This window comes from Moschus berezovskii, chromosome 2 (genome assembly GCF_049115385.1).
Source record: "Moschus berezovskii isolate FMDL1 chromosome 2, NW_MosBer_1.0, whole genome shotgun sequence".
Classification (NCBI taxonomy): domain Eukaryota; kingdom Metazoa; phylum Chordata; class Mammalia; order Artiodactyla; family Moschidae; genus Moschus; species Moschus berezovskii.
Window position 1 is genome coordinate 5,427,277 of NC_142461.1, and position 23,185 is coordinate 5,450,461.

Consider the following 23,185-nt stretch of genomic DNA (forward strand, 5'->3'; position numbering starts at 1 on the left):
ACACCATTTTCCTGTCACTCACAGATCAACTTTGATTCACATAAATCATAGCCCTGGTGCCAGACACACACCAACCCAGGCCCAGACACAAACAGACACTGCCTAAGCCCCAATCACAGATGCTTGGGACTGACAGCAGTCCCTGATGCCACAGACCCACAGACAGCACACATGGCCCTGACACCAGGCCTCCCAAGGCCGTGGGCTCCTCTGCCTGAAAATTTCCAGGGCAGCCCAGGCTGATGGGTGGAGAGAAAACTGGGATGTGTGAGTGTGTGTGTGTGTGTCACACAGAGGAAAACATTTTGAGTAATGATAGAGGGAGGAGAATAAACCTGAAGTTTCCATTGTTTCCTATGAGTTGCTAGGTTCCAGAGACTCGTGGCTGGGTTTGCAGCCAGGATCGAGGTGAGTCGTGGACAGAAGGAAATGTCCAGCTCACTGGGTGGCACCAGGCCTGGCTCCGGAAGGCGTGTTCCCTGTGATAGGGGCCTGCAGGCTTCCAGCCTTCCATCCAGGAGATGAAAAAACACTGACATCCTGATTGGCACCTGGGGAATTGAGAAAATATTGGCATTCTCCCTGCCAACATAGATAAATGCCCATCTCCAAAAGACGAAGTTCTGCTCCACCCTGCGGGGTGTATCCAGGAGACCAGCTCGGAGCTGAAAGGAGCAGACAGGACATCCACAGTGGCCTGGCCAACTCCCTGGCCCTAACCCAGATGCCAGACACAGCTCTGAAAAAAGTGTTTCTGCTCCAGATAGGAAGGTAGAGGAGGGATCCCTGATCTTGCTGCTTGTGTGCGTGTGTGTGTGTGAGTCGCTCAGTCGTGTCTGACTCTTTGCCACCCCATAGACTGTAGCCTGCCAGGCTCCTCTGTCCATGGAATTCTCCAGGCAAGGTTACTGGAGTGGGTTGCCATTTCCTTCTCCAGATCTTGGCGCTTGGTGAACCGCTAATCTGCTGAAGGGAAAAGGGGAGATACGTTCCTGTCCTCGGGTTGTTCTCAGTCTGATGGAGAATCCTATCTTTACCGCCTTGCTGTGCTGCTTTGAACAAATTTTTCAACCTTTCCATGACTCCAATCCATCATTTGGACAAGGCGAATAATGTTAAGACCTCAGTCACAGTGCCGTTATGAGGATTCCAATGAATTAATATATTTGTTTTTTAAAAAGAACTGTTTCCTGGGACTTGCCTGGTGGTCCAGTGGCTAAGAATTTGCCTTCCAGTGCAGGGGATGTGGGTTCCATCCCTGGTCGAGGAACAAGGATCCCCCATGCTGCAGGGCAACCAAACCTGTGCATCACCACTAGAGAGTCAGTGCACTGCAACGAAAAGATGGCTCCACGTGACATCAGTAAGACCCCACGTGCCACGTCTAAGACCCAGGGCAGCCAAATAAATAATAAAATTAAATATTTTTAAAAAACCAGTTTGTGGCACATGGTAAGCCCTAAATAAGCAGTAACCATTTCTCGTACTGCTGTTTCTGGGGGAACTCCCAATCTGAAGAGGGAGACATGACTCTGCCCTCAGGGTGCTCCAATCTGATGGAGGCGCAGTCTCTGCACCCAGCGTTGCTCTCAGTCTGAAGGTCAGATGTACCTCTGCCCCCAAGGACTTCTGAAGTCTGATGGGGGAGTCCAGCCTTGCAGTTGGGAACTCCCTGTCTGATGAGGAAGGCTACAAAACTCCAATGACTTCAGAGCTGGCAGGTGGCCAGTCTCAGTGTCAGGATTTTTCCAAGGCCTTCCCTGGTCCGTGGAGGGTCAGCATCCGTGACAAATCCCGTTTTGTGAGCTGCCTCAGTCTCCGTTCCCTACCTCGGGCCCTTTAAGTCCCAGAGCCTTGGCTTCTTGGGTGATTTGCTCATAAGCAAAGGAAAAGGAGAACAAGTAACTCTTTGTAGATGTGCAGTCAGGACTAAATCTCAGCTATAAGTCTTGCTTCCTAAAAGAGTCCGGGGAAAGAGATGGTAAAGCTGACTAGACTGGCAGGAAGGGGGCTGACGTGGAGGGCAGGAAACATGGCCTGTCGAGAAAGTTCCAGGCTAACTCCGCCTACCGGAGGATTGGTCATCCCCCTATTTATTCTGCATCCTCTCCTTCCCACTAAAGGATTTGGCTGGCTCTGTTTTATTTTTGCTGTCCTTGGTATCTTTAGTAAATGTTCTCAAGTTGCTTTGTCTACAGTCTGGCTATCTCCTCATATGGCTTAGAAGAAGAGCAAAGGCAAGGCCTTGCAGACGCTAGTTGAGCCAGGGAGGCACCTATAATCGCCCTGTGTATGTACTCATAACTCTGGGCACTGGCCACACTCTCTGGGACGGAAACGACTCAAGTCTCACAGAAAGTTCCTTAGATAAGGATAGACTACCAGAATCTGGAGAGGCAAGAGCAGCCAAACAATTTGAGCTTCTGAAAAACAGGAGTCTGATCTAGGATCTCGAGTCTGATGGGGGAGTACAGACTTCATGGGTCATCCGACTGCCACTACAAAACCAATAGGACTCAGCTTCCCCTGGCTTCTTCCACTCCAAATCTTTTCTCTGCCTCAGAGCTTCTCACTCCTCCTGTATTCCTGTATTCATTCAGGGCTGCCATGGACCGTGGGGTGGGTTGTTCACTGACCAAGCGTATGCAGCCAAGGGAGGCCTGTTGCGGTGCTAGATCTGCCCAGAGGGGGTACCTTTTGAGAGCATGACCAAAGGCACCGTATGGTCTAGTGGTGGCGCCTTTCATTCAGCAGTGAAAGTAAGCATCTACTACGCACAAGTGTTCCAAGCCCGCGTCAGAAAGCAGAGGCCGGCAGGGTAAGGATGCGCACTTGGGTGCGAATGTGGGACTGGAAATGGGTGTGAAAGGGGGTGAGGATGGAGGAGGGGACAAGGAGGCGGTGTGGCGAGGAGAAGACGACGGGGAGGACACGGTTCTGAGCAGGCGGTGAGAGATCGTGGAGACGGGGGGCGCTTGCAAGGCGGGAAGACGCATTCCAGGCCCGCCGTCCAGCCACTTGCCTCCCCACTGTGGTCTTTGCACGTGTCCTTCCTTCTCCTCCTTGAGTGCGACTCTCACCCAAAGCCCGCCCCCTTTCACCCTGCTGCTCGCTCTCTCCTTGTCTTTTAACTTTCTTTTAGGGTTCAGCTCACACCTCATGCCACCATAGAAGCCTCCCCAACCTCCCAGACTAGATCGCTCTGGTTTCCCACAACCTCCCTCCCCTACGCTTCTTCTTCTTAACATTTTTGACAACTGCGATCACTTGGAAGACCGTCTAATTTGAAGAGGGAAGAGACAGACATAAGGAAGGCAGAGAGCGTGGCTATCTGGTCTCCACCTTGTTCCCAACTGTGTCCCCTGTGAAGGGAACAGTGCCTGGCTGAGTTGGCCCTTGAAAACGTTCACCTGAATGAAAGAACAAGTTGGTTCAAGCACGGCACAAGGAGTAAACGTCCCCTTTCTGGTTGTGCTCAGGGCAAAGATCAACTCCCTTCACAGTCTGACCAGCCTTGAATCTGACTGAATCACAGTCCCAGGCAGTAGGCAAGTGAGTGTATTTTATTACCGCTCTTTTCAGTCAAGGAAACTGAGGCCCCAGGGATGGAGCAGCTTGCCTGAGTCTCACAGTACAGGATGGAGCCAGGATTCGCGTCTGTGTCTAGCTGACTCTAGAACCTGCATTCTGAACTGTTCCCATTTCTGCTTCCCCCTGGGTTGTTCTCAGCTCTGCCCAGGCAGAAGTGTGAGGCTTCTGAAAAATGACTTTGGGTTTGACCCTGTCTTTCTCCCTCCTTGTATTTCCCCACCACCCTTCATCACTGTCAGTTGCTTTGTTTGCTAAGCTTCCACCCTGGGGCCCAGGCCCAGAGGAGGGTTCCCACGCTGTACCACATGGATCACTGGCCCTCTGAGATGCTCTTTGGAAAGGGGGTTCCCTGGTCAAGAAGTTTGGGAACGCTGTTCTCTTTCCTGCACCGTGGCCACCCCAGGGACCCCAACACAGGAAAGTTTCTGAGCAGGCCTCCAGAAAATCTCCGGTCCAACTCTGCTTAACTCAGCATTCCTCAACATATTTGAGAATGGAACCCGCGTGCTTTTTGGAAAAACCTTTCAACATCTTGCAAGACGGGTGTTTCTCAGAACACGTCTTGCAGATACTGCCCCAGAGTCTGGCTCCTGATATGACCATAAATGGTCTCTTTAATTTGAATTTGTCCCTGGAGCCCCCACACCCCTCCAGCCAGGCTGGAATTCCTATGGCCTCCATACACCCCCTCACATTCCTGCCCACGCGCCCCTGCTTCGGCTCTAGATGTCTCTGCGGGGGCTGGAAGTTGGAACTCCATAAATGTTCATTTTTCTCCCTTTGTCACTTCACATATGGGCATTTTCACCCCCTGTGATCGGCATATGCTGAAGACTTCCGGTCTTGCTTTTCTCACTTAACATTTTCATTAAACACAGTTCAATGTGTCAGTCAAGACCAGGGCTACTTAAAAATGGCTCTGTGGACCGGTGCCAGTCCCCAAACTGAGTATCACCAGTCTGAGACAAGATAAGAAGCTTGATCAGAGTGTAAATAGACTCTGTCAGTTAAGCACTTTGTTTAGCTCAGCTGACGCTATTTTTTTCTTGGAATACTTGGTCCGTTTTGGAAGCGGCACACAGATTTACAATCTGGTACAAACTCTTCATCGCAGATGGTAATTGTTAGTAATTTGTGGGCCAGCGACTCTGAACTGACTTTGCACATAATATTTCTAATAATTATTTGACATCTTGTCTCTTCACCACACCATCATTCGTTAACCCTATCCTATCATGGGATATTTGGGCTGTCTCTAGGTCTCTGTAGGGCTCCCCTGGTAGCTCAGATGGTAAAGAATCTGCCTGCAAAGCAGAAGACCCGGGTTTGATTCCTGGATCAGGAAGATCCCCTGGAGAAGGAAATGGCAACCCACTCCAGTATTCTTGCCTGGAGAATTTTATGACCAGAGGAGCCTGGTGGGCTGCAGTCCATGGGGTCACCAAGAGTCGGACACGACTGAGCGACTGACACACACAGCAACACCAGGTCTCTGTGATTCATAGAGCGCTGCTGTGAGCAGATACGTACACGTTCGTGGGTTTACTTTTTGCAGTTCCTTCAGGAGCTTACGGACCCCAGATCTGAGGCCAGAGAGGTGGGGTAACCTCCGCAGGGTCACGAGCGGCAGAGGCCGGCCTCCCACTCAGGCCTCTGACCCCCGGCCCCTTGTTCCTTCCTCCAGCCCGCACTGCCCTTCCTACTGGGCAGATTTTCCGTCCCTTTCATGCTTCTCTTTGCTGGGCTCTGCGCCTTCTGCAGTGTTCCCACATGTTGTCTTTTGGAGCTTGAGAGAAATCCTTTTGGAATGTCCTGTGCCTTCTCCCTGAGTTCCCGGCTTTGTTCAATTGTTCATGAGAAATTCCTGCCTTGTTGGGAGGGGCCCAGGAGGCTGTTAAAAGAGTTTGCCAAAAATGGTGGTACCAACTCGGGCAGAACATACATCGGAGTCTCTGCCTCTCCCCATATTTCAACTTAAAAAAGGGCCATGTGGATGCAACTGGTGGGGAAGGTGTGGCCCCCTCCTATTTCCTCTGTAGAGCAAGTGGCAGTCGTGCTCAGACAGAAGAGATAGGGAGGGATAAAGCAGGCCTCAGGAATGAGGGGTGGGGTGGGCCAAGGCTTAGAGGGTTAGCTTCAGAGATGAGGAAAGATAAGGGTGGGGTGAGGGTTAGGAGTAGGATGAGTGTGTCTCTCCAACACGCATCGTGGTAACACAATGCATTTATTTTCTAGAAGCATCTCATCGTTCTATCAAATGATCTGCTTGAAAAGGGCCACATTGGATTGTTTTAAATAAACAAAAGGAACTCTAATATCATGCAACTATACTCGGTGTTACCAAAGGATGCAGGGACCAGTGGATTAGGCAATTGAGACCACAGGTGGGCTTTCAGGAAATTTCTCCCTTTACTATTTCCTGGGAAGAGCAAGTTTCAGGTGAATGCTCCCCTGTTCAGAACACTGGTGCTGGGAGCAGCCCAAACCTCCGGGGTTAAATACCATCGTTGCTTTGTCTAAATTTCTACATACTCTGAAGGCTATGATTTCCCCCTCTTTCTCCTGGAATGTGTTCAATAAATACTAAGAAAGAAACTGTACTTTGGTTGGAAAGGGCATTATGTTGAGGGGCTGAGCCCTGGGGTGGAATCCCAGCTCTACCACTTACCAGTTGCTGGGGTTTGGGCATGTCACTTTCTCTGAGCCTTACTTTCCCCCTCTGTCAAATGGGTACTAACCTAGGCTCTCAAGGAAGAGTTCTGTGAGTCTGTTTTAGGCCTTGGCAGTGTGTCTGACACACAGTGTGGCTGCTCAATGATAGCGACATACATCCGTAGGTGTGAAGAGCTTCCCTGGGCCACCCTCAGCCTCGGGGACACTTGCGCTGCTCTGTACACAAACCGGACAGCACAGCAGGCTCCTGTGCTGTTCTGTAGCTGGTATGCGGCTTCCTGTTTACATGGCTCCTACAGAGGCACGGCTTGAACAGTGGACCTGGGGGACTCTCTGTGGCCTCTGCTTGACCGCACAGAGCAGAGGGCCTTCTCTAACTAACAGCCTTGTTTTCTCCGGACTTGGGCTGAGCGACTGCTGGGATGGAATCCTGCGTACTGAGTTTCTACCCGGAGTAACAGTAAGGCCAGCACAGAGACCCTGTCCCTTTTGGGTGCCATCCAACCCTGACCCTCCAAACTTGAGCACCTGCTGTGTGCCATGCTCTGCACTGACATCTCGTTCATTGATCTCCCACCGTATACATTTGCAGAGCACCTCGTTCTTGCAAGATGTTGTAATCCTGAAGATAATTACTGGATTGGACACAAAGTTAGTCTGGTTTTTTCTGTCAGATGTTAACGGGAAAAAACCTGAATGAATTTTGTGGCCAACCTAACATTATTATTGAGTGCCTGCTTGGCACACAGTACTCCATACTGCAAGCGTTGATCATCTTTTGAAGAGCCCCTGTGTTCTGTGACTGTAACCACCTTCGTCATAGCCATTTGTACCTGACCACCCTGTGCCTCGGCTTCCTTATCTATACAATAGGGACAACTCTTCCTTGAAGGACCCATGAGCTGATTGAGTTAATACACACAGAGCACTTAAAAGGATGCCTGGAATATATGAAGAGCTTAATAAATGTTGGCGGTCACGATTAATATGATCAGTCATTGAACATTAATTATATGAGGGACACTGTCGTTATTCTGAAAGTAATACTAGTTAAGGTTTTCAGTTTCAGGTCAGTCGCTCAGTCGTGTCCGACTCTTTGCGACCCCATGGACTGCAGCACGCCAGGTCTCCCTGTCCATCACCAACTCCTGGAGCTTACTCAAACTCATGTCCAGTGAGTCGGTGATGCCGCCCAACCACCTCATCCTCTGTCGCCCCTTCTCCTCCCGCCCTCAGTCTTTCCCAGCATTAGGGTCTTTTCCAATGCCTTTTCAATTACGAGGCCTTGTAATCCACATCAATAAAACAACTGAGGCCCACTTGTAAGCCAGAACTCGGCTAGATACTGGAGACCCCAAGAGCAGTGTCCTGGGCAAAGGCGTTATAATCTGATAAGGTGAAATTGGACAGTGTTGAAGGTGGGCATCTCTGGGAGAATCAGAAGTGACTCTTAGGCAAATATGGGCTTAGAGCAAGAAGGGGATGCCTTTGAGTGGCCAGAGAAATGGTTTGAGAACATTAGAACTATCTCTTGAGCTGGAACAAAATGGAACCCAATGAGCTGTATTCCTGTGAATGTAAACCTGGGGAGTGGGTCACTGGAGGCCTGTGAACCCACCAGACAAAGGCCAAAGTCTTTTTCCTGGGGAGAAAAGGGGTACAAGAGCAGAGGAAAGGGGCTGCCCTGCTGAGCTTTGGAGCCCAGGAGGATCTTCCCGGTCCTCCAGAGATGGAGCAAAAGTGGAGGTGAAGTCAATGGGCTAGGGGTTCGGTGCCTCCTTGCTTCCTCTGCCCTGGGACCACTGTGTCAACCTCATGGAGATTCACACTTGCCGCCTTCTCTGCCTGGCCACAGGCCTCGGCCACAGCCAGCACCTCCTCTAAGAGCCATGGAATCTGGTCGATCTCTGGGTTCTGCATTATTTCAAGGTTAGCCCACTCCATATTCTGAGTTGCTTTTATTGGCCCTCAATTCCTGCAAGAAGGGACTGGGCCTGAAATTCAAAACCACAAAGAAATGGGGCCTGAACAGCCCCTGGGCAGCCTGGAAAGATGGTCAAGACTGAGGAAGCCTGAATTCTCGGGTGGAGGCACCCTCAATTCTCAGCTCGGGAAGCTCCAGGCCTGGCTTGGGACTAGGAGGAAAGACTCAGAAATACCTAAGTCTAATGTCCCTTAGAGACCATCAGAACAACCCCACTCATGTTACAGAAGGGAAACAGAAGCCTGGTGATGTCTCCAAGGTCTCAGGGCAGGGGGGTGGCAAAAAGTGTGGAATCCAGTCTCTAGAGTTCTTTACACAGGAAGATGGTGAATAACTGGGTGCCTTGTGGTGCCTGATTCTTCAGCACCCAAATCAGTTGAGTCTCTGAAGGTTTGGAGCCCTCAGTGGCCCAGAGAATGTTTTCCCAGACAGTGCCACCAAGAAATTTGGGACTACCTCATTCTGACCCTTCCAGCCCTTACTGGCCAGGACAGACCGCTCTCTGCAGAGTATCCGAGGAAGGTCCATCCATTCACCTGCAACCGTCCCTGGTTGCCTGTTCCAGTGCATCTCACATTCACCATCAAGGGTTTCTCTACACTCACTCTGGACTCTGGTCGTTAAAACCTCATCTTTAAAAGAACAAAAATAGAGGCTTCTCTGGCTGTCCAGTGGTCAAGACTCCATGCTTCCACGGCAAGGGGCACAGATGTTAGCTCGGGTCAGGGAACTAAGGTTTCTCATCCACATGCCTCAGTTAAAAAAAAAGGCATAAAAGAACAAAAATACAAAAAGCACTTAGAATAGCACCTGCCACATTGTGAGTATCCTACGAGGGCTTGCTATCATCGTCTTGTCTTATCATCACTACTTCTACCTTCCTGCTCACATGGAGCTGTGCTAAAACCAATAACAATCCTGAAAGAAAAAGAATATGAATAGGGAATCACTCCAGTACTCTTGCCTAGAAAATCGCATGGACAGAGGAGTCTGGTAGGCTGCAGTCCATGGGGTCGCTACTAGTCGGACACGACTGAGTGACTTCACTTTCGCTTTTCACTTTCACACATTGGAGAAGGAAATGGCAACCCACTCCAGTGTTCTTGCCTGGAGAATCCCAGGGACGGGGGAGCCTGGTTGGCTGCCGTCTATGGGGTCACACAGAGTCGGACACGACTGAAGTGACTTAGCAGCAGCAGCAGCAGCAGTAGCAACAATCCTTTAAAGAAAAAAAAAAAAGGTGAATAGTGGTTGGGAATGAACAGCCTCAGCCAAGGCTAGGAAGCTTCCTAGTCTCACTTCAAGTGATTTATTCAAGATATGAATTAGAGATCCCAAACTCGGATCTGTGGGCCTCACACATTCAGCCTGCGAACGCTCTTGTTCAGCCCTCAGAACACTATATTTTTGTTTTTGTTTTGTTTTGTTTCGGCCGTGCCACACGGCATATAGGATCTTAGTTCCCCAGTTAGGGATCGAATCTGTGTCCTCTGCAATGGAAGCGCGGAATCTTAACCACTGGTGAAAGTCACTCAGTCGTGTCCAACTCTTTATGACCCCATGGACTATAGAGTCGATGGGATTCTCCAGGTCAGAATAATGGAGTGTGTAGGTGTTCCCTTCTCCAGGGGATCTTCCCAACCCAGGGATTGAACCCAGATCTCCTATATTGCAGGCAGATTCTTTACCAGCTGAGCTACCAGGGAAGCCCAAGAATACTGGAGTGGGTAGCCTATCCCTTCTCCAGGGGATCTTCCCGACCCAGGAATTGAACTGGGGTCTCGTGCATTGCAGGTGAATGAATTCTTTACCAACGGAGCTATCAGGGAAGCCCCTTAACCACTGGACCACCAGGTAAATTCCAGCACCATGATATTTTCAAATCTGTTGCTAACATATAGAAAACCAGATTCCTGGGTTCTCTTGAAAAGGCAACCACCTGTTTGAGAGCTCGGTTTAGATGAGGTATCCCCCTCTCCACCTAGCGTAGGTGGTTTCCACCACTGCCCTACCACCTGCCACCTTCACCCATTCACCTTGACCTTCCCAACCTTGTAGGTCCTCAAGTGTATATCCCCCCTCCATCTAAATGGCTTCCCCCACCCCAATGGAGGCTTGGAAGGAGCATTGTGCCATAATTTATTTTCCGCAACCGCAACCGGATAGACATGTGCCATCTTCGTGGTTGGTGTCGATGTCACCACCAGCTGGAGGGCTTAGAGATGGGCTCGGGGGCTCTGCAGCCTGAGCGGATTGCTTCCCAGAACTTGGGCAGGCGACCTAAGGAAAATATCCCATTGCCAAACAGAGGGAGCTCAGGCAGCTTTATCCCCGGCCTCTGGGGCAGGATGGGAGTGAGGTTCCGGCTCTGAAACCCGCGAAAGCAGCTCGTGTTGGCAGAGTTACCCACATACTGCACAGCGTTGACAGCCCTGCTGGACGGCACCACGCAGGTGCTGCCGCAGGGGTAGTCGAAGGCGGCTGCTCTGCTGCTGTGGTTGCAGTTACTGCGGGGGGAGGCGTGGTCCAGGTGGTCCCGCTGGATGCATTCCAGGTAGTTGGCTGCAAGCCTCGGCAGGCTCAGGGACTTAGGGTAGTTGCTGTAGAAGGCATTGGTGGATCTGTCGAGGTAGCTGATGCCTTTGATGAGCTGATCCAGGAAGGTGGGGTTAGAGGGACCGGAGGGACGATCTGTACAGAGCAGGCAGTGGGGGTTGTCGCGACACGTGGGCTTTCTGGCCACCTTGGGGCCCTTCACCAGGTGGCTTGTCTCCACGCACTTGGAGTTGTAGGGCCGGCCCGTGCAGATTCTCCTCAATGGCACTTTGGGGGAGCCCGGGCTGTTGGTGGGCTCCGAAGGGTTGCTGCTGTCCTCGGAGCCGCTCGGGGTCCGAGAGTGCTTGAGGTTGCTCGCCCCGGTCGTGCTGGGGCCGTGGGGCCAGCCTGGAGTCTGGGTCATGAAGGACACATTGCGGCTGCCAGTGCTGGGACGGCTCACTTGGTGTCCAGACATTGTCCTGGTCAGGCGGACGAAGCTTCGTAGTACAGCACTGCTGAAATCCCACCTAGAGGCTGGTTCCCTGGGCCTGGTGGGGAGAGAGCTGGGTCAGCTCTCCTCGGCTCCCGGTCACCTCCCCCTGGGCTTTCCAGGTGTTCCTCTCCCCATCTTCCTCCCAGGCCCAGGGATTTTTCAAATGGGAAAGCAGGCCCCGTGTTCTTCAGAAAGCACAGACGGCAAGAGATGCGGAGGAAGGCAAGACCCTGAGAACAACGGAAGCCAGAGGACCCCCTGGAAAAAGTGGGGCAGCCTCCTTTTTCCTTTCCCTGTAGCGCACATTCTGAAATTCCCAGTCACCTTTTAAGCAGGGCCTCCAGAAGACCACAGAGTCAAAGGACTAAATCTCTGATGGTGAAATTTGAGGCACCGGGACACACGTTCTTTGGAGGAACAACAGACAGTTAATCACCCACTACACCACACACCCTGAAACTGAACAGTATGTCTTAGAAGCGATGCGATACTTGCGCTTTTTCTTTGCCAGTCCTTTGCTCGTACCTTACTTATAAGTCTTAACTACAAATCCAGGAGGCAGTTATTATTCTATTCTTATCTGACAGATGGGGGAAACTGAGGCTCAGAGGGCTGATGTGACTTGCCTCAGATCACGTAGCTTGTGAGTGGTGGGGCCAAGGTACTATCGTGAGTGCATCTGATGACGGCTGAAGGACAGTGCCGTGTTGTGGGGTGACTATCCTCACCAGCAGCCTGTTGAGGAGGAGCTCTCATCTCGCCTGTTGGGTAGGGGCACCGGTGGGGAAAGCCGGATGGGGAGGGGTGCTTGCTAACCCTGTGACTAAGTTGATCTTGACTTCACGAACCCCAAGGGGAGGGGCAAGGAGACGCTGTAAGTCTACCGTGGGGCTTGTGAGACGGAAGTTTCCAGAGCACAGTATTTGGTCCTGGTCTCCTCTGATGAAGGGAGATGGTCTCATCCACCCCACAAAAGAAGGGTTCTTGGGGTTCCTCCCGGTCTGAAAGTGGACACGTCACAGGGACCAGTGCCTGACCAGGTGGCGGGAGCCCCAACCCCATTCCCTTTGTCCCCCAGGCCCCCAGTACTCCCCCCTTACCAGAAGGAAGGCTCTAATTTCTGTCCCCCACTACTTCCAGCTTGATGCTAATTTTTCACTTCTGCCTGGTGAGAACGGAGCAGTATTTGAGCCTGTCCCACCCAGGAAACAGCTGCCTGCTCCTCTCCCAGCCCATGGCCCCTCAGCTGCCCTTGTCCTTTGGGTCTGAATCGTGTGGAATGCCCAGACTCTCGCTCCTTCCATCCCTGGTCGAGCCCCACCCCAGCTCGTCCTCCAGATATATAGGGGAGATGCCAGCGGGCTGCCCCCATGGGCCCTCCCTCCTGGGCAGACTGGGCCCTCTCCCCGGCTGCCTCTACCTTCAGAAGGTAGATGACTTAGCCCTCCTCCTGCTCTTCACCGGGGAATACCCTGATGCCGCCATTCCGGACTCCTGGCCATGTCATAGAATCACAGAACCCTGGAACAAGGAGGGCCTCCGGGGTCAACCTGCTCAGGCTCCTGCCCTAGAGCTAGCGCTGTGTCAAGCTCACCAGGACAGATGGGCCCTATTTTTAAAGTGAGGCTGGGGTGGACATTTTCCAGTGTCCCCTGTTGTTTTTCTAGCGCTTAATTATGCTGAGAGTCAGGGAGTTCTTTGCCGGGCCTGATATAACTCTGGTTGGCTGTGGTCAGCATCAATTTTCCTTTCTCGTTGGGTCAGCAAACATGTGCTGAGTCTCCCTAAAGAGCTGTCCCTCTGAGTGACCCAGGGCGTGGCAGCACTTGCTTTTCTCCCTTCTAGCCTGGTCTTCACACAGTCAGCCATTCTGAGTTGAGTCCCTACTATGCAGTGGGCTACAGCCTAAGGACTCCTTTCAGAGCGCCTGTGACTTGCCCTCCCTGGTCCATAAGGGGCATCTTATACATATCTGTTGGATGCATCAACAAGATCCCCCTTTGAGAGCTCCTGGTGTTTCCCCATCGTTTCCTTCCTGCAAGTAATGAAAATTCGCTTTTACTTTCTATTTTGAAAAACATTCAAAATATTCACTTAATGAAAACTTACAAGATAACGAAGTCCCATAGACTCTTCATTCCAATCTACTAATTATTAATTTTTGTCACATTTAGCACCACACACACACACACACACACGGATTATTATTATTTTGAGAGTCAGTTGCAGACAACAGCAGCCTTTACTCTTGAAGACTTCAGCCTGTATCTCCTGGGAGAACAAGGACACCTTCTTATGTATCCAGTTATCAAAATGTATCCAGTTATACAACATATCCAGGATAATTAACATTGATACAGAGCTATTAGCTAATACACAGTCCACAATTTACCAATTATTTTCTCCAATGGTCTCTAGGGCAGCTATGTCCCCAGTCCAGAAGCCAGTATGTGATCAGACATTGACTTTAGTTTTCAGATCTCTTTGGTTTCCTTCAGCCTGGAAGTCCCTCAGTCTTGGTCTTTTATGACATGAATAGGTTTGAAGAGCGCAGGCAAATTGTTCTGGAGAACGTTCTCCCATTTGTGTTTAGCTGCAAGATCGCAAAGCACATACACACAGAAGACTCCCTGGGACAGGCACTGTCTCATAACCTCTGAGAGTGAAGGGCCTTTTGCTCTGGGGTGGAGTGGTTATAGCCACTGCAACAGGGAGCTGGGAGCAGGGCTCAGAGGGGCCCCCAAGTAGGAGGAAGAGGGGTGTAGGGAAACTCAGTGGGCCAGAGAAGCAATGGCAACCGTTTCCTTGTGGGGCCTCAGCCAGATCTGGTCCTGTCCTGAGCCGGGGGCCGGGCAGGCGAGCAGACGGCCAGCAAACGGGCTGGGCCTCTGCGTATTTGTCCTGAAGGTACCCAGGCGCCGAGATCACTGGCCATTTCTGGCCTGGGCACTAAGAGCCTCTGGAAATAGCTCCAGGACAATTATTTCAGGAGGAATGTGCCATTCCCCCATCTTCTCAGAAAGCCAGGCTGGGTCCCATAAGATCAGGAATGTCCGCCTCTGGCCTCCCTGAACTCCAGGGGATCCTGAGGTCCCCTGGGGGCCACAGTGGAGAGCTGGGGAGGCTGGTAGGCCAGGATGGGGCTGAGCAGACGAAAAGCCCCCTTCCCCATGAGGGGAGGGGTGGTTCTGTCCTCAGATCCTGGGCTCTCAGGGTCCAGCCTGGAGTCAGGCTTGGCCGGCAGGGGTCCAGCTGACTCCAAGCCCAGGGACACAAGAAGCGAGGGGACGGGAGCTGCCCACCCCACCTCCTGCCCAGATCCACCCCTGAGAAATTGACGTGGTAGAGCACTCAGTGTGTTCCAACGAACCTGATATTGTCGGATCCCCGGTCATTGCATCTGCCCTCTTGTTTAATCCTCGTAGAACCCCTGGGAGTTAGGTGTTTTGCTTTCCAGATGATGTCCTTGAGGCTCAGAGAGAGCAATAGACTTACCCAAGCTCACCCAGCAGCCAGAATCAAGACCCAATGTTTGAATCCCAAAGCTGACAGTTTTGAGCACTAAACTAGGAAGAGGGTGGGCTACCCACTCACTCAGTGAGGACTCGGTAAGTGACCCTGAGAACTGAGAGGTGTTGGGAGGGGTCCAGCCCGAAGACCCAGGCTGGAGGGAAGCTTGGCCCTGTCTCTCAGTGAGCCTCCAACGTCCACCCCCCAGCCAAGACCAGCTGCCTCTCCCTCCCTAGCACTACAGGATGGATGCCAGGGTCTCAGAATATCCTGCCCCTCCCTGCACCGTCTCTAGCCACAGTGGCCCCTTCCTTTGCCCCATCTGGGCCATCTCCAGCCTTGGCTCCTTAGCTGCATTGGCAAAATGACCGCAAATCATGAACTTTTCACAAGCCCCTGCCCCTCCCACTCCGTCCTCTCTCACCTGACTGCCCCTCCCTGCATCCCGACCCTCTCTCCTCTGGATCCCACCAAGACCATCGGAGGTCCTTCTCCCACCGCACGTTCAAAGAGTTCAAAGGCATCCCCTTTCCCTGGACTCCCCAAGAGTGGAAGGAACAGCCCCCTTCTACAGAGACCATAGGACCCTGCCCCGTCACTGCATAGGTGGCTTATTAACCCCTCACCTGTCACCGAGAGTTCCCCCTCTGCCCCCTCCCCTCAGATGGTGGGAGGAGTGTCTGCTTGTTATTTCGGGCACTTGGCAAGGAGGAGGCACCACAGACCCGGAGGAGGCCATACATACGTGTGAGTCCACCTCAGTCCAGGGGAGCAGCTAGAAGCAAGAGCCAGGGCTCTATTGCCACTGTCCCACCCTGCCTGAAGGACATATCTCCCAGTTTCTGGCAACCCTGAACACAGTGACTCACCTGAGCCTTTATCTGGCTTCCAGCCAACACACCCACAGGGCTGAAAATCTCTCCTGGGCTGGGCGCTGGCCCTCTCCCAGCTTTAGTCTTCCATCCACCCAAGCATGATGAGTCACAACCCTGCCTCATCCCCTAACGCCCTCAAAGATACCAGCGCTCTGCTCACCAACCGCCAGAACAGCATTTCCCCAGGCCCACGTGTGGCAGGTGCAAGCCAGGACAGATCTGAGCTCAGGAGCGCTGGGGCAGGTGTGGCTTGGCAGGAGCCCCAGACTGCAAGAACTGCCCTCTTGACAAGCCACCTCAGGGTTTTCAAGGTGAAGCAGCCACCCTGGGAGTGGACAGGAATCTCATCTTTATGAGCCCTGGGAGATTCCCTCTAAGAGGGGACGGGGGTGACGGTCATGTATAAGCTTACACTGGTGCTGTTGTTGTTGTTCAGCTGCTAAGTTGTCTTTTTCCAAAAGTGCTGCGCTCAACATGCCAGCAAATTTGGAAAACTCATCAGTGGCCACAAGACTGGAAAAGGTCAAATTTCATTCCAATCCCAAAGAAAGGCAATGCCAAAGAATGTTCAAACTACCACACAATTGTGCTCATCTCACACTCTAGTAAAGTAATGCTCAAAATTTTCCCAGCCAGGCTTCAACAATATGTGAACTGTGAAATTCCAGATGTTCAAGCTGGATTTAGAAAAGGCAGAGGAACCAGAGATCAAATTGTCAACATCTGTTGGATCATAGAAAAAGCAAGAGAGTTCCAGAAAACACGTACTTCTGCTTTATTGACTACGCCAAAGCCTTTGACTGTGTGGATCACAACAAGCTGTGGAAAATTCTTAAAGGGATGGGAATACCAGACCACCTGACCTGCCTCCTGAGAAATCTGTATGCAGGTCAAGAAGCAACAGTTAGAACTGGACAGGGAACAACAGACTGGTTCCAAATAGGAAAAGGAGTCAGTCAAGGCTGCATATTGTCACCCTGCTTATTTAACTTATATGCAGAGTACATCATGAAGAACACTGGGCTGGAAGAAGCACAAGCTGGAATCAAGACTGCCAGGAGAAATATCATTAACTTCAGCTATGCAGATGACACCACCCTTATGGCAGAAAGTGAAGAGGAACTCAAAGGCCTCTTGATGAAAGTAAAAGAGGAGAGTGAAAAAGTTGGCTTAAAACTCAACATTCAGAAAACTAAGATCATGGCATCTGGTCCCATCACTTCATGGCAAATAGATGGGAAACAGTGGAAACAGTGACAGACTTTATTTTGGGGGGCTCCAAAATCACAGCAGATGGTGACTGCAGTCATGAAATTAAAAGATGCTTACTCCTTGGAAGAAAAGTTATGACCAACCTAGACAGCATATTAAAAAGCAGAGACATTCCTTTGCCAACCAAGGTCCGTCTAGTCAAGGCTATGGTTTTTCCAGTAGTCATGTATGGATGTGAGAGTTGGACTATAAAGAAAGCTGAGCAGCAAAGAATTGATGCTTTTGAACTGTGGTGTTGGAGAGGACTCTTGAGAGTCCCTTGGACTGCAAGGAGATCCAACCAGTCCATCCTAAAGGAAATCAGTCCTAAATATTCATTGGAGGGACTAATGCTGAAGCTGAAATTGCAACACTTTGGCCACCCGATGAGAAGAGCTGACTCATTGGAAAAGACCCTGATGCTGGGAAAGATTGAAGGCAGGAGGAGAAGGGGACGACAGAGGATGAGATGGTTGGATGCCATCACCGACTCAATGGACATGAGTTTGGGTAAACTCTGGGAGTTGGTGATGGACAGGGAGGCCTGGTGGGCTGCAGTCCATGGGGTCGCAAAGAGTCAGACACGACTGAGCAACTGAACTGAACTGAACTTTTTCCAAATTTGCTGGCGGATTGAGTGCAACACTTTCACAGCATCAGTCTAATGATGTACTCTGCATATAAGTTAAATAAGCAGGGTGACAATATATAGCCTTGACAGACTCCTTTTCCTATTTGGAACCAGTCTGTTGTTCCATGTCCAGTTCTAACTGTTGCTTCCTGACCTGCATACACATTTCTCAGGAGGCAGGTCAGGTGGTCTGGCATTCCCATCTCTAAGAATTTTCCACAGCTTGTTGTGATCCACACAGTCAAAGGCTTTGGTGTAGTCAATAAAGCAGAAGTACATGTTTTTCCAGAACTCTCTTGCTTTTTCAATGAGCCAGCAGATGTTGGCAATTTGATCTCTGGTTCCTCTGCCTTTTCTAAAACCAGCTTGAACATCTGGAAGTTCATGGTTCACGTACTGTTGAAGGCTGGCTTGGATAATTTTGAGCATTAGTTTACTAGTGTGTGAGATGAGTGCAATTGTGCAGTAGTTTGAACATTCTTTGGCATTGCCGTTCTTTGGGATTGGAATGAAATTTGACCTTTTCCAGTCTTGTGGCCACTGATGAGTTTTCCAAATTTGCTGACATGTTGAGTGTAGCGCTTTCACTGCATCATTTTTTTAGGATATGAAATAGCTCAGCTGGAATTCCATCACCTCCACTAGCTTTGTTCGTAGTGATGCTTTCTAAGGCCCACTTGACTTCACATTCCAGGATGTCTGGCTCTAGGTGAGTGATCACACCATCATGATTATTTGGGTTGTGAAGATCTTTTTTATACAGTTCTTCTGTGTATTCTTGCCACCTCTTCTTAATATCTTCTGCTTCTGTTAGGTCCCTACCATTTCTGTCCTTTATTGTGCCCATCTTTGCATGAAATGTTCCCTTGGTATCTCTAATTTTCTTGAAAAGATCTCTAGTCTTTCCCATTCTATTGTTTTCCTCTATTTCTTTGCACTGATCACTGAGGAAGGCTTTCTTGTCTCTCCTTGCTAGTCTTTGGAACTCTGCATTCAAGTGGTATATCTTTCCTTTTCTTCTTTGCCTTTAGTTTCTCTTCTTTTCATAGCTATTTGTAAGGCCTCCTCAGACAGCCATTTTGCCTTTTCACATTTCTTTTTCTTGCGGATGGTCTTGATATCTGCCTCCTGTACAATGTCACCAACCTCCATCCATAGTTCATCAGGCACTCTATCAGATCTAATCCCTTGAATTTATTTGTCACTTCTACTGTATAATCATAAGGGATTGGATTTAGGTCATACCTGAGTGGTCCAGTGGTTTTCCCTACTTTCTTCAGTTTAAGTCTGAATTTTGCAATAAGGAGTTCCTGATCTGAGACATGGTCAGCTCCCAGTCTTGTTTTTGCTGACTGTATAGAGCTTCTCCATCTTTGTCTGCAAAGAATATAGTCAATCTGATTTCAGTATTGACCATCTGGTGATGTCCACGTGTAGAGTCATCTCTTGTGTTGTTGGAAGAGGGTGTTTGCTATGACCAGTGCGTTCTCTTGGCAAAACTCTGTTAGCTTTTGCTCTGCTTCATTCTGTACCCCAAGGCCAAATTTGCCTGTTACTCCTTGTATTTCTTGACTTCCTACCTCTGCATTCCAGTCCCCTATGATGAAAAAGACATCTTTTTTGGGTGTTAGTTCTAGAAGGTCTTGTAAGTCTTCATAGAATGATTCAACTTCAGCTTCTTCAGCATTACTGGTTGGGGCATAGACTTGAATTACTATGATATTGAATGGTTTGCCTTGGAAACGAACGGAGATCATTCTGTCATTTTTGAGATTTCACCTAAGTACTGCATTTTGTTGACTATGAAGGCTACTCCATTTCTTCTAAGGGATTCTTGCCCATGGTAGTAGGTATAATTGTCATTTGAGTTGAATTCACCCATTCCAGTCCATATGAGTTCACTGATTCCTAAAATGTTGATGTTCACTCTTGCCATCTCTTGTTTGACCACTTCCAGTTTACCTTGATTCATGGACCTAACATTCCAGATTCCTATGCAATATTGCTCTTTACAGCATCGGACTTTACTTCCATCACCAGTCACTTTAAGAACAGGGTATTGTTTTTGCTTCGGCTCTGTCCCTTCATTCTTTCTGGAGTTATTTCTCCACTGATCTCTAGTAGCATATTGGCCACCTACCGACCTGGGGAGTTTATCTTTCAGTGTCCTGTCTTTTTGCCTTTTCATACTGTTCACGGGGTTCTCAAGGCAAGAGTACTGAAGTGGTTTGCCACTCCCTTCTCCAATGAACCACGTTTTGTCAGAACTCTCCACCATGACCCGTCTGTCTTGGGTGGCCCTTCATGACATGGCTCATAGTTTCATTGAGTCAGACAAGGCTGTGGTCCATATGATCAGTTTGGTTAGTTTTCTGTGATTGTCGTTTTCATTCCATCTGCCCTCTGAGGGATGAGGATAACAGGCTCATGGAAGCTTCCTGATGGGAGAGACTGACTGAGGGGGAAACTGGGTCTTGTTCTGATGGGCGGGGTCGTGCTCAGTAAATCTTTAATCCAGTTTTCTGTTGATGGGCTGGACTGTTTTCCTTCCCTGTTGTTTGACCTGAGACCAAACCATGGTGGAGGTGATGAAGATTATGGTGACCTCCTTCAAAAGGTCCCATGCACGCGCTGCCCTACCTAGTGCCCCTGACCCTGCAGCAGACCACCGCCGACCCACACCTCTGCCAGAGACTCCTGGACACTCCCAGGAAAGCCTAGGTCAGTCTCTTAAGGGGTCATTGCTCCTTTCTCCTGGGTCCTGGTATGCATGAGGTTTTATTTGTGCCCTCCAAGAGTCTGTTTCCCCAGGCCTGTGTAAGTTCTGGCAGCTCTATGGTGGGTTAATGGTGACCACCTCCAAGAGGGCTTATGCCACACCCAGGTCTGCTGCACCCAGAGCCCCTGCCCCTGAGGCAGGCCACTGCCGACCCGTACTTCTGCAGGAGACACTCAAACACTCAAAGGCAGGTCTGGCTCAGTCTCTGTGGGGTCTCCTGGTGTGCACAAGGTTTTGTTTGAGCCCTGCAAGCATTTCTGGTCAGTATGGGGTTTGATTCTAAACGCAATTTCACCCTTCTTACCATATTTCTGGAATTTCTCCTTTGCCCTTGGACATGGGGTATCTGTTTCTGGTGGGATCCAACATTCTCCTGTTGATGATTGTTCAGCAGCGAGTCGTAATTTTGGAGTTCTCACAGGAGAAGATGAGCACAAGTCCTTTTACTCCACCCCCGTGACACTACCTTGTTCTTTATCCGAACTTCGCCTCTGTTGAGTCTGTTTTGAACCTCTGTTTCAAACCTCTGTTTCCTTGTCTGTAAAACCATAATAATGATGATCTGGATAAATTGAAATTTTCCTGGGTTCCAGCTACTGTGTGTGTAATTTTGTGCATCCGCTAGACTGGTCCATGAAATGCCCAGGTATCTGGTTAAACATTCCCGCTGGGTGTGTCTATGTGGCTGCGTCTGGATGAGAGGAGCACGTGAATTGGTGGACTGAGTAATGCACACTGGCCTCCCCTTGTGGCTGGGCATCCTCTAAGCTGTTGAGGGCCTGAGTAGATGAAAAAGGCAGAAGAAGGTTGAATTCACTCTCTGCCTGACCAGTTGAGCTGGGACTTCATCTTCTGCCCTCGATGCTCCTGGTCCTCAGAGCATCAGACCTAGGTTGGAATCTATGCCATCAGCCACCTGGTCCTTCGACCTTTGAACCGCCAGCTTGTCTGGAGCTCCAACTTGCAGACAGGAGATCATGTGTCTTCTCAGCCTTTGTCACAGCATGAGACAATAGCTAATAATCAATAGTAAATAAACATGTGTGTATATATAAATATGAAAATAATACAGTATATATACATATATGTACACAATATATGTTATATATTATAGCATACAGTATTATATATATTGCTATATGTGTGTATGTATGTGTGTGTATAGAAGTTTGTGCCCCCCAAAAATGTTTAAATTGAAACCTAATCCCCAGATGGGATTTAAAGGTGGAAAGTGATTAGGCTAAACCCCAAAGAATTGATGCTTTTGAAGTGTGGTGTTGGAGAAGACTCTTGAGAGTCCCTTGGACTGCAAGGAGATCCAACCAGTCCATCCTAAAGGAAATCAGTCCTGAATGTTCATTGGGAGGACTGATGCTGAAGCTGAAACTTAATACTTCAGCCACCTGATGCTGGGAAAGATTGAAGGCGGGAGGAGAAGGGGACGACAGAGGATGAGATGGCTGGATGGCATCACTGACGCGATGGACTTGCGTTTGAGTGAACTCCGGGAGTTGGCGATGGACAGGGAGGCCTGGTGTGCTGCAGTCCATGGGGTGGAAAGAGTCGGACACGACTGAGTGACTGAACTGAACTGAACTGAAGTGTTAGGCCACTGAGGGTGAAGACCACATGAACGGGATTAGTGCCCTTATAAAGGAGACCCCAGAGAGCACCCTTGGCCCTTGCATTCTTCGGGAGTGCAGTGAAAAGACAGCCATCTCTGACCCAGGGCGTGAGCCTTCACAGATCTGAGTCTGCAGATGCCGTGACCTCAGACTTCCCGGCCTTCGTAACTGTGAGAAAGAAGTGTATTTTTAAGTCTCTCAGACTATCAGTCTATGGTATTTTTGTGATAGTAGCTCCAACATGAAGATGTATAGAAGACTCAGAAATATATATATACAATTTCCTATTGATCCCGTTTCTCTGGGGAGCCCTGACTCTACTCCGTACTGAGTGCTTTACATATACTCACTCATTTACTCCCCACCTGACTCTGTGGACATGCGTTTGAGTGAACTCTGGGAGTTGGTGATGGACAGGGAGGCCTGGCGTGCTGTGGTTCATGGGGTCGTGGAGAGTCGGACACGACTGAGCGACTGAACTGAACTGAACAACCTTACAAAGGAGATGTTAATAGCATCTCCATTTTTTTAGATAAGAACTTGAAAGGCAGAGGTGAGTGAACTCACCTAAAAAAGCGTGGCCAAGATATGAAGCCGAGCAGCAGGGCTCAGGCCTGCCCGCTGCCCTCTGACCTACTGCCTCCAGGGCTATCCTCACAGGTTTAGCATTTCCTGAGTGGAGCCGCTTGGCGCTTGGCGAAGGGTTTTCCACAAAACAGGTGGACCTGAAGCCCTCCAGTCTTCTGCGATTAGCTTTTCCTTTAATAATCAAATCAAAAGCTCAGCCCTCCATTGACCTGCCATGTGACATCCGAGCGCCCCACCCCCACTATTCCTGAGGAAGCCCCGGGGCTGTTGCGGTCTCTTGTCCCTCCCCACTCACTCTCTGATTCTGGGCCGGTTCTCAGCCCCTCTTCCATGACCGCCATCTTGCTTTGTCTTTGGCCACACTGTGCAGCTTGCGGGATCTCAGCTCCTCTACCAGGGCTCAAACCCACTCCCCCTGCAGTGGAAGCGCAGAGTCGTGACCACTGGGCCACCAAGGAAGTCCGTCCACGACTGTCATCTTCCCTCAGCAAATCTGTGCCCGTCTCCCACCCCAGTGACCACTGCTGCCTCCTCATCCGTGCCCCAAGTCGCCTGAGACAGACTTGGCCCGAGGCGCTGGGTGACAGCAGGTGACAACTCCCAGCACAGGACAGAAAAGCCTGATGTGTCATAGACGGCCCTCAGCC

The 23,185-nt window shown here is 50.1% G+C and overlaps 1 protein-coding gene across 1 annotated transcript; it reads right to left on the minus strand.

Annotated features, from left to right (window-relative positions):
• Positions 1–10,445: 10,445 nt before the first annotated feature.
• LOC129538085 (uncharacterized) lies at positions 10,446–11,261 on the minus strand. Its single transcript, XM_055398054.2, has one exon. The coding sequence runs from the start codon at positions 11,259–11,261 to the stop codon at positions 10,446–10,448; it is 816 nt and encodes a 271-aa protein (XP_055254029.1).
• Positions 11,262–23,185: the final 11,924 nt, after the last annotated feature.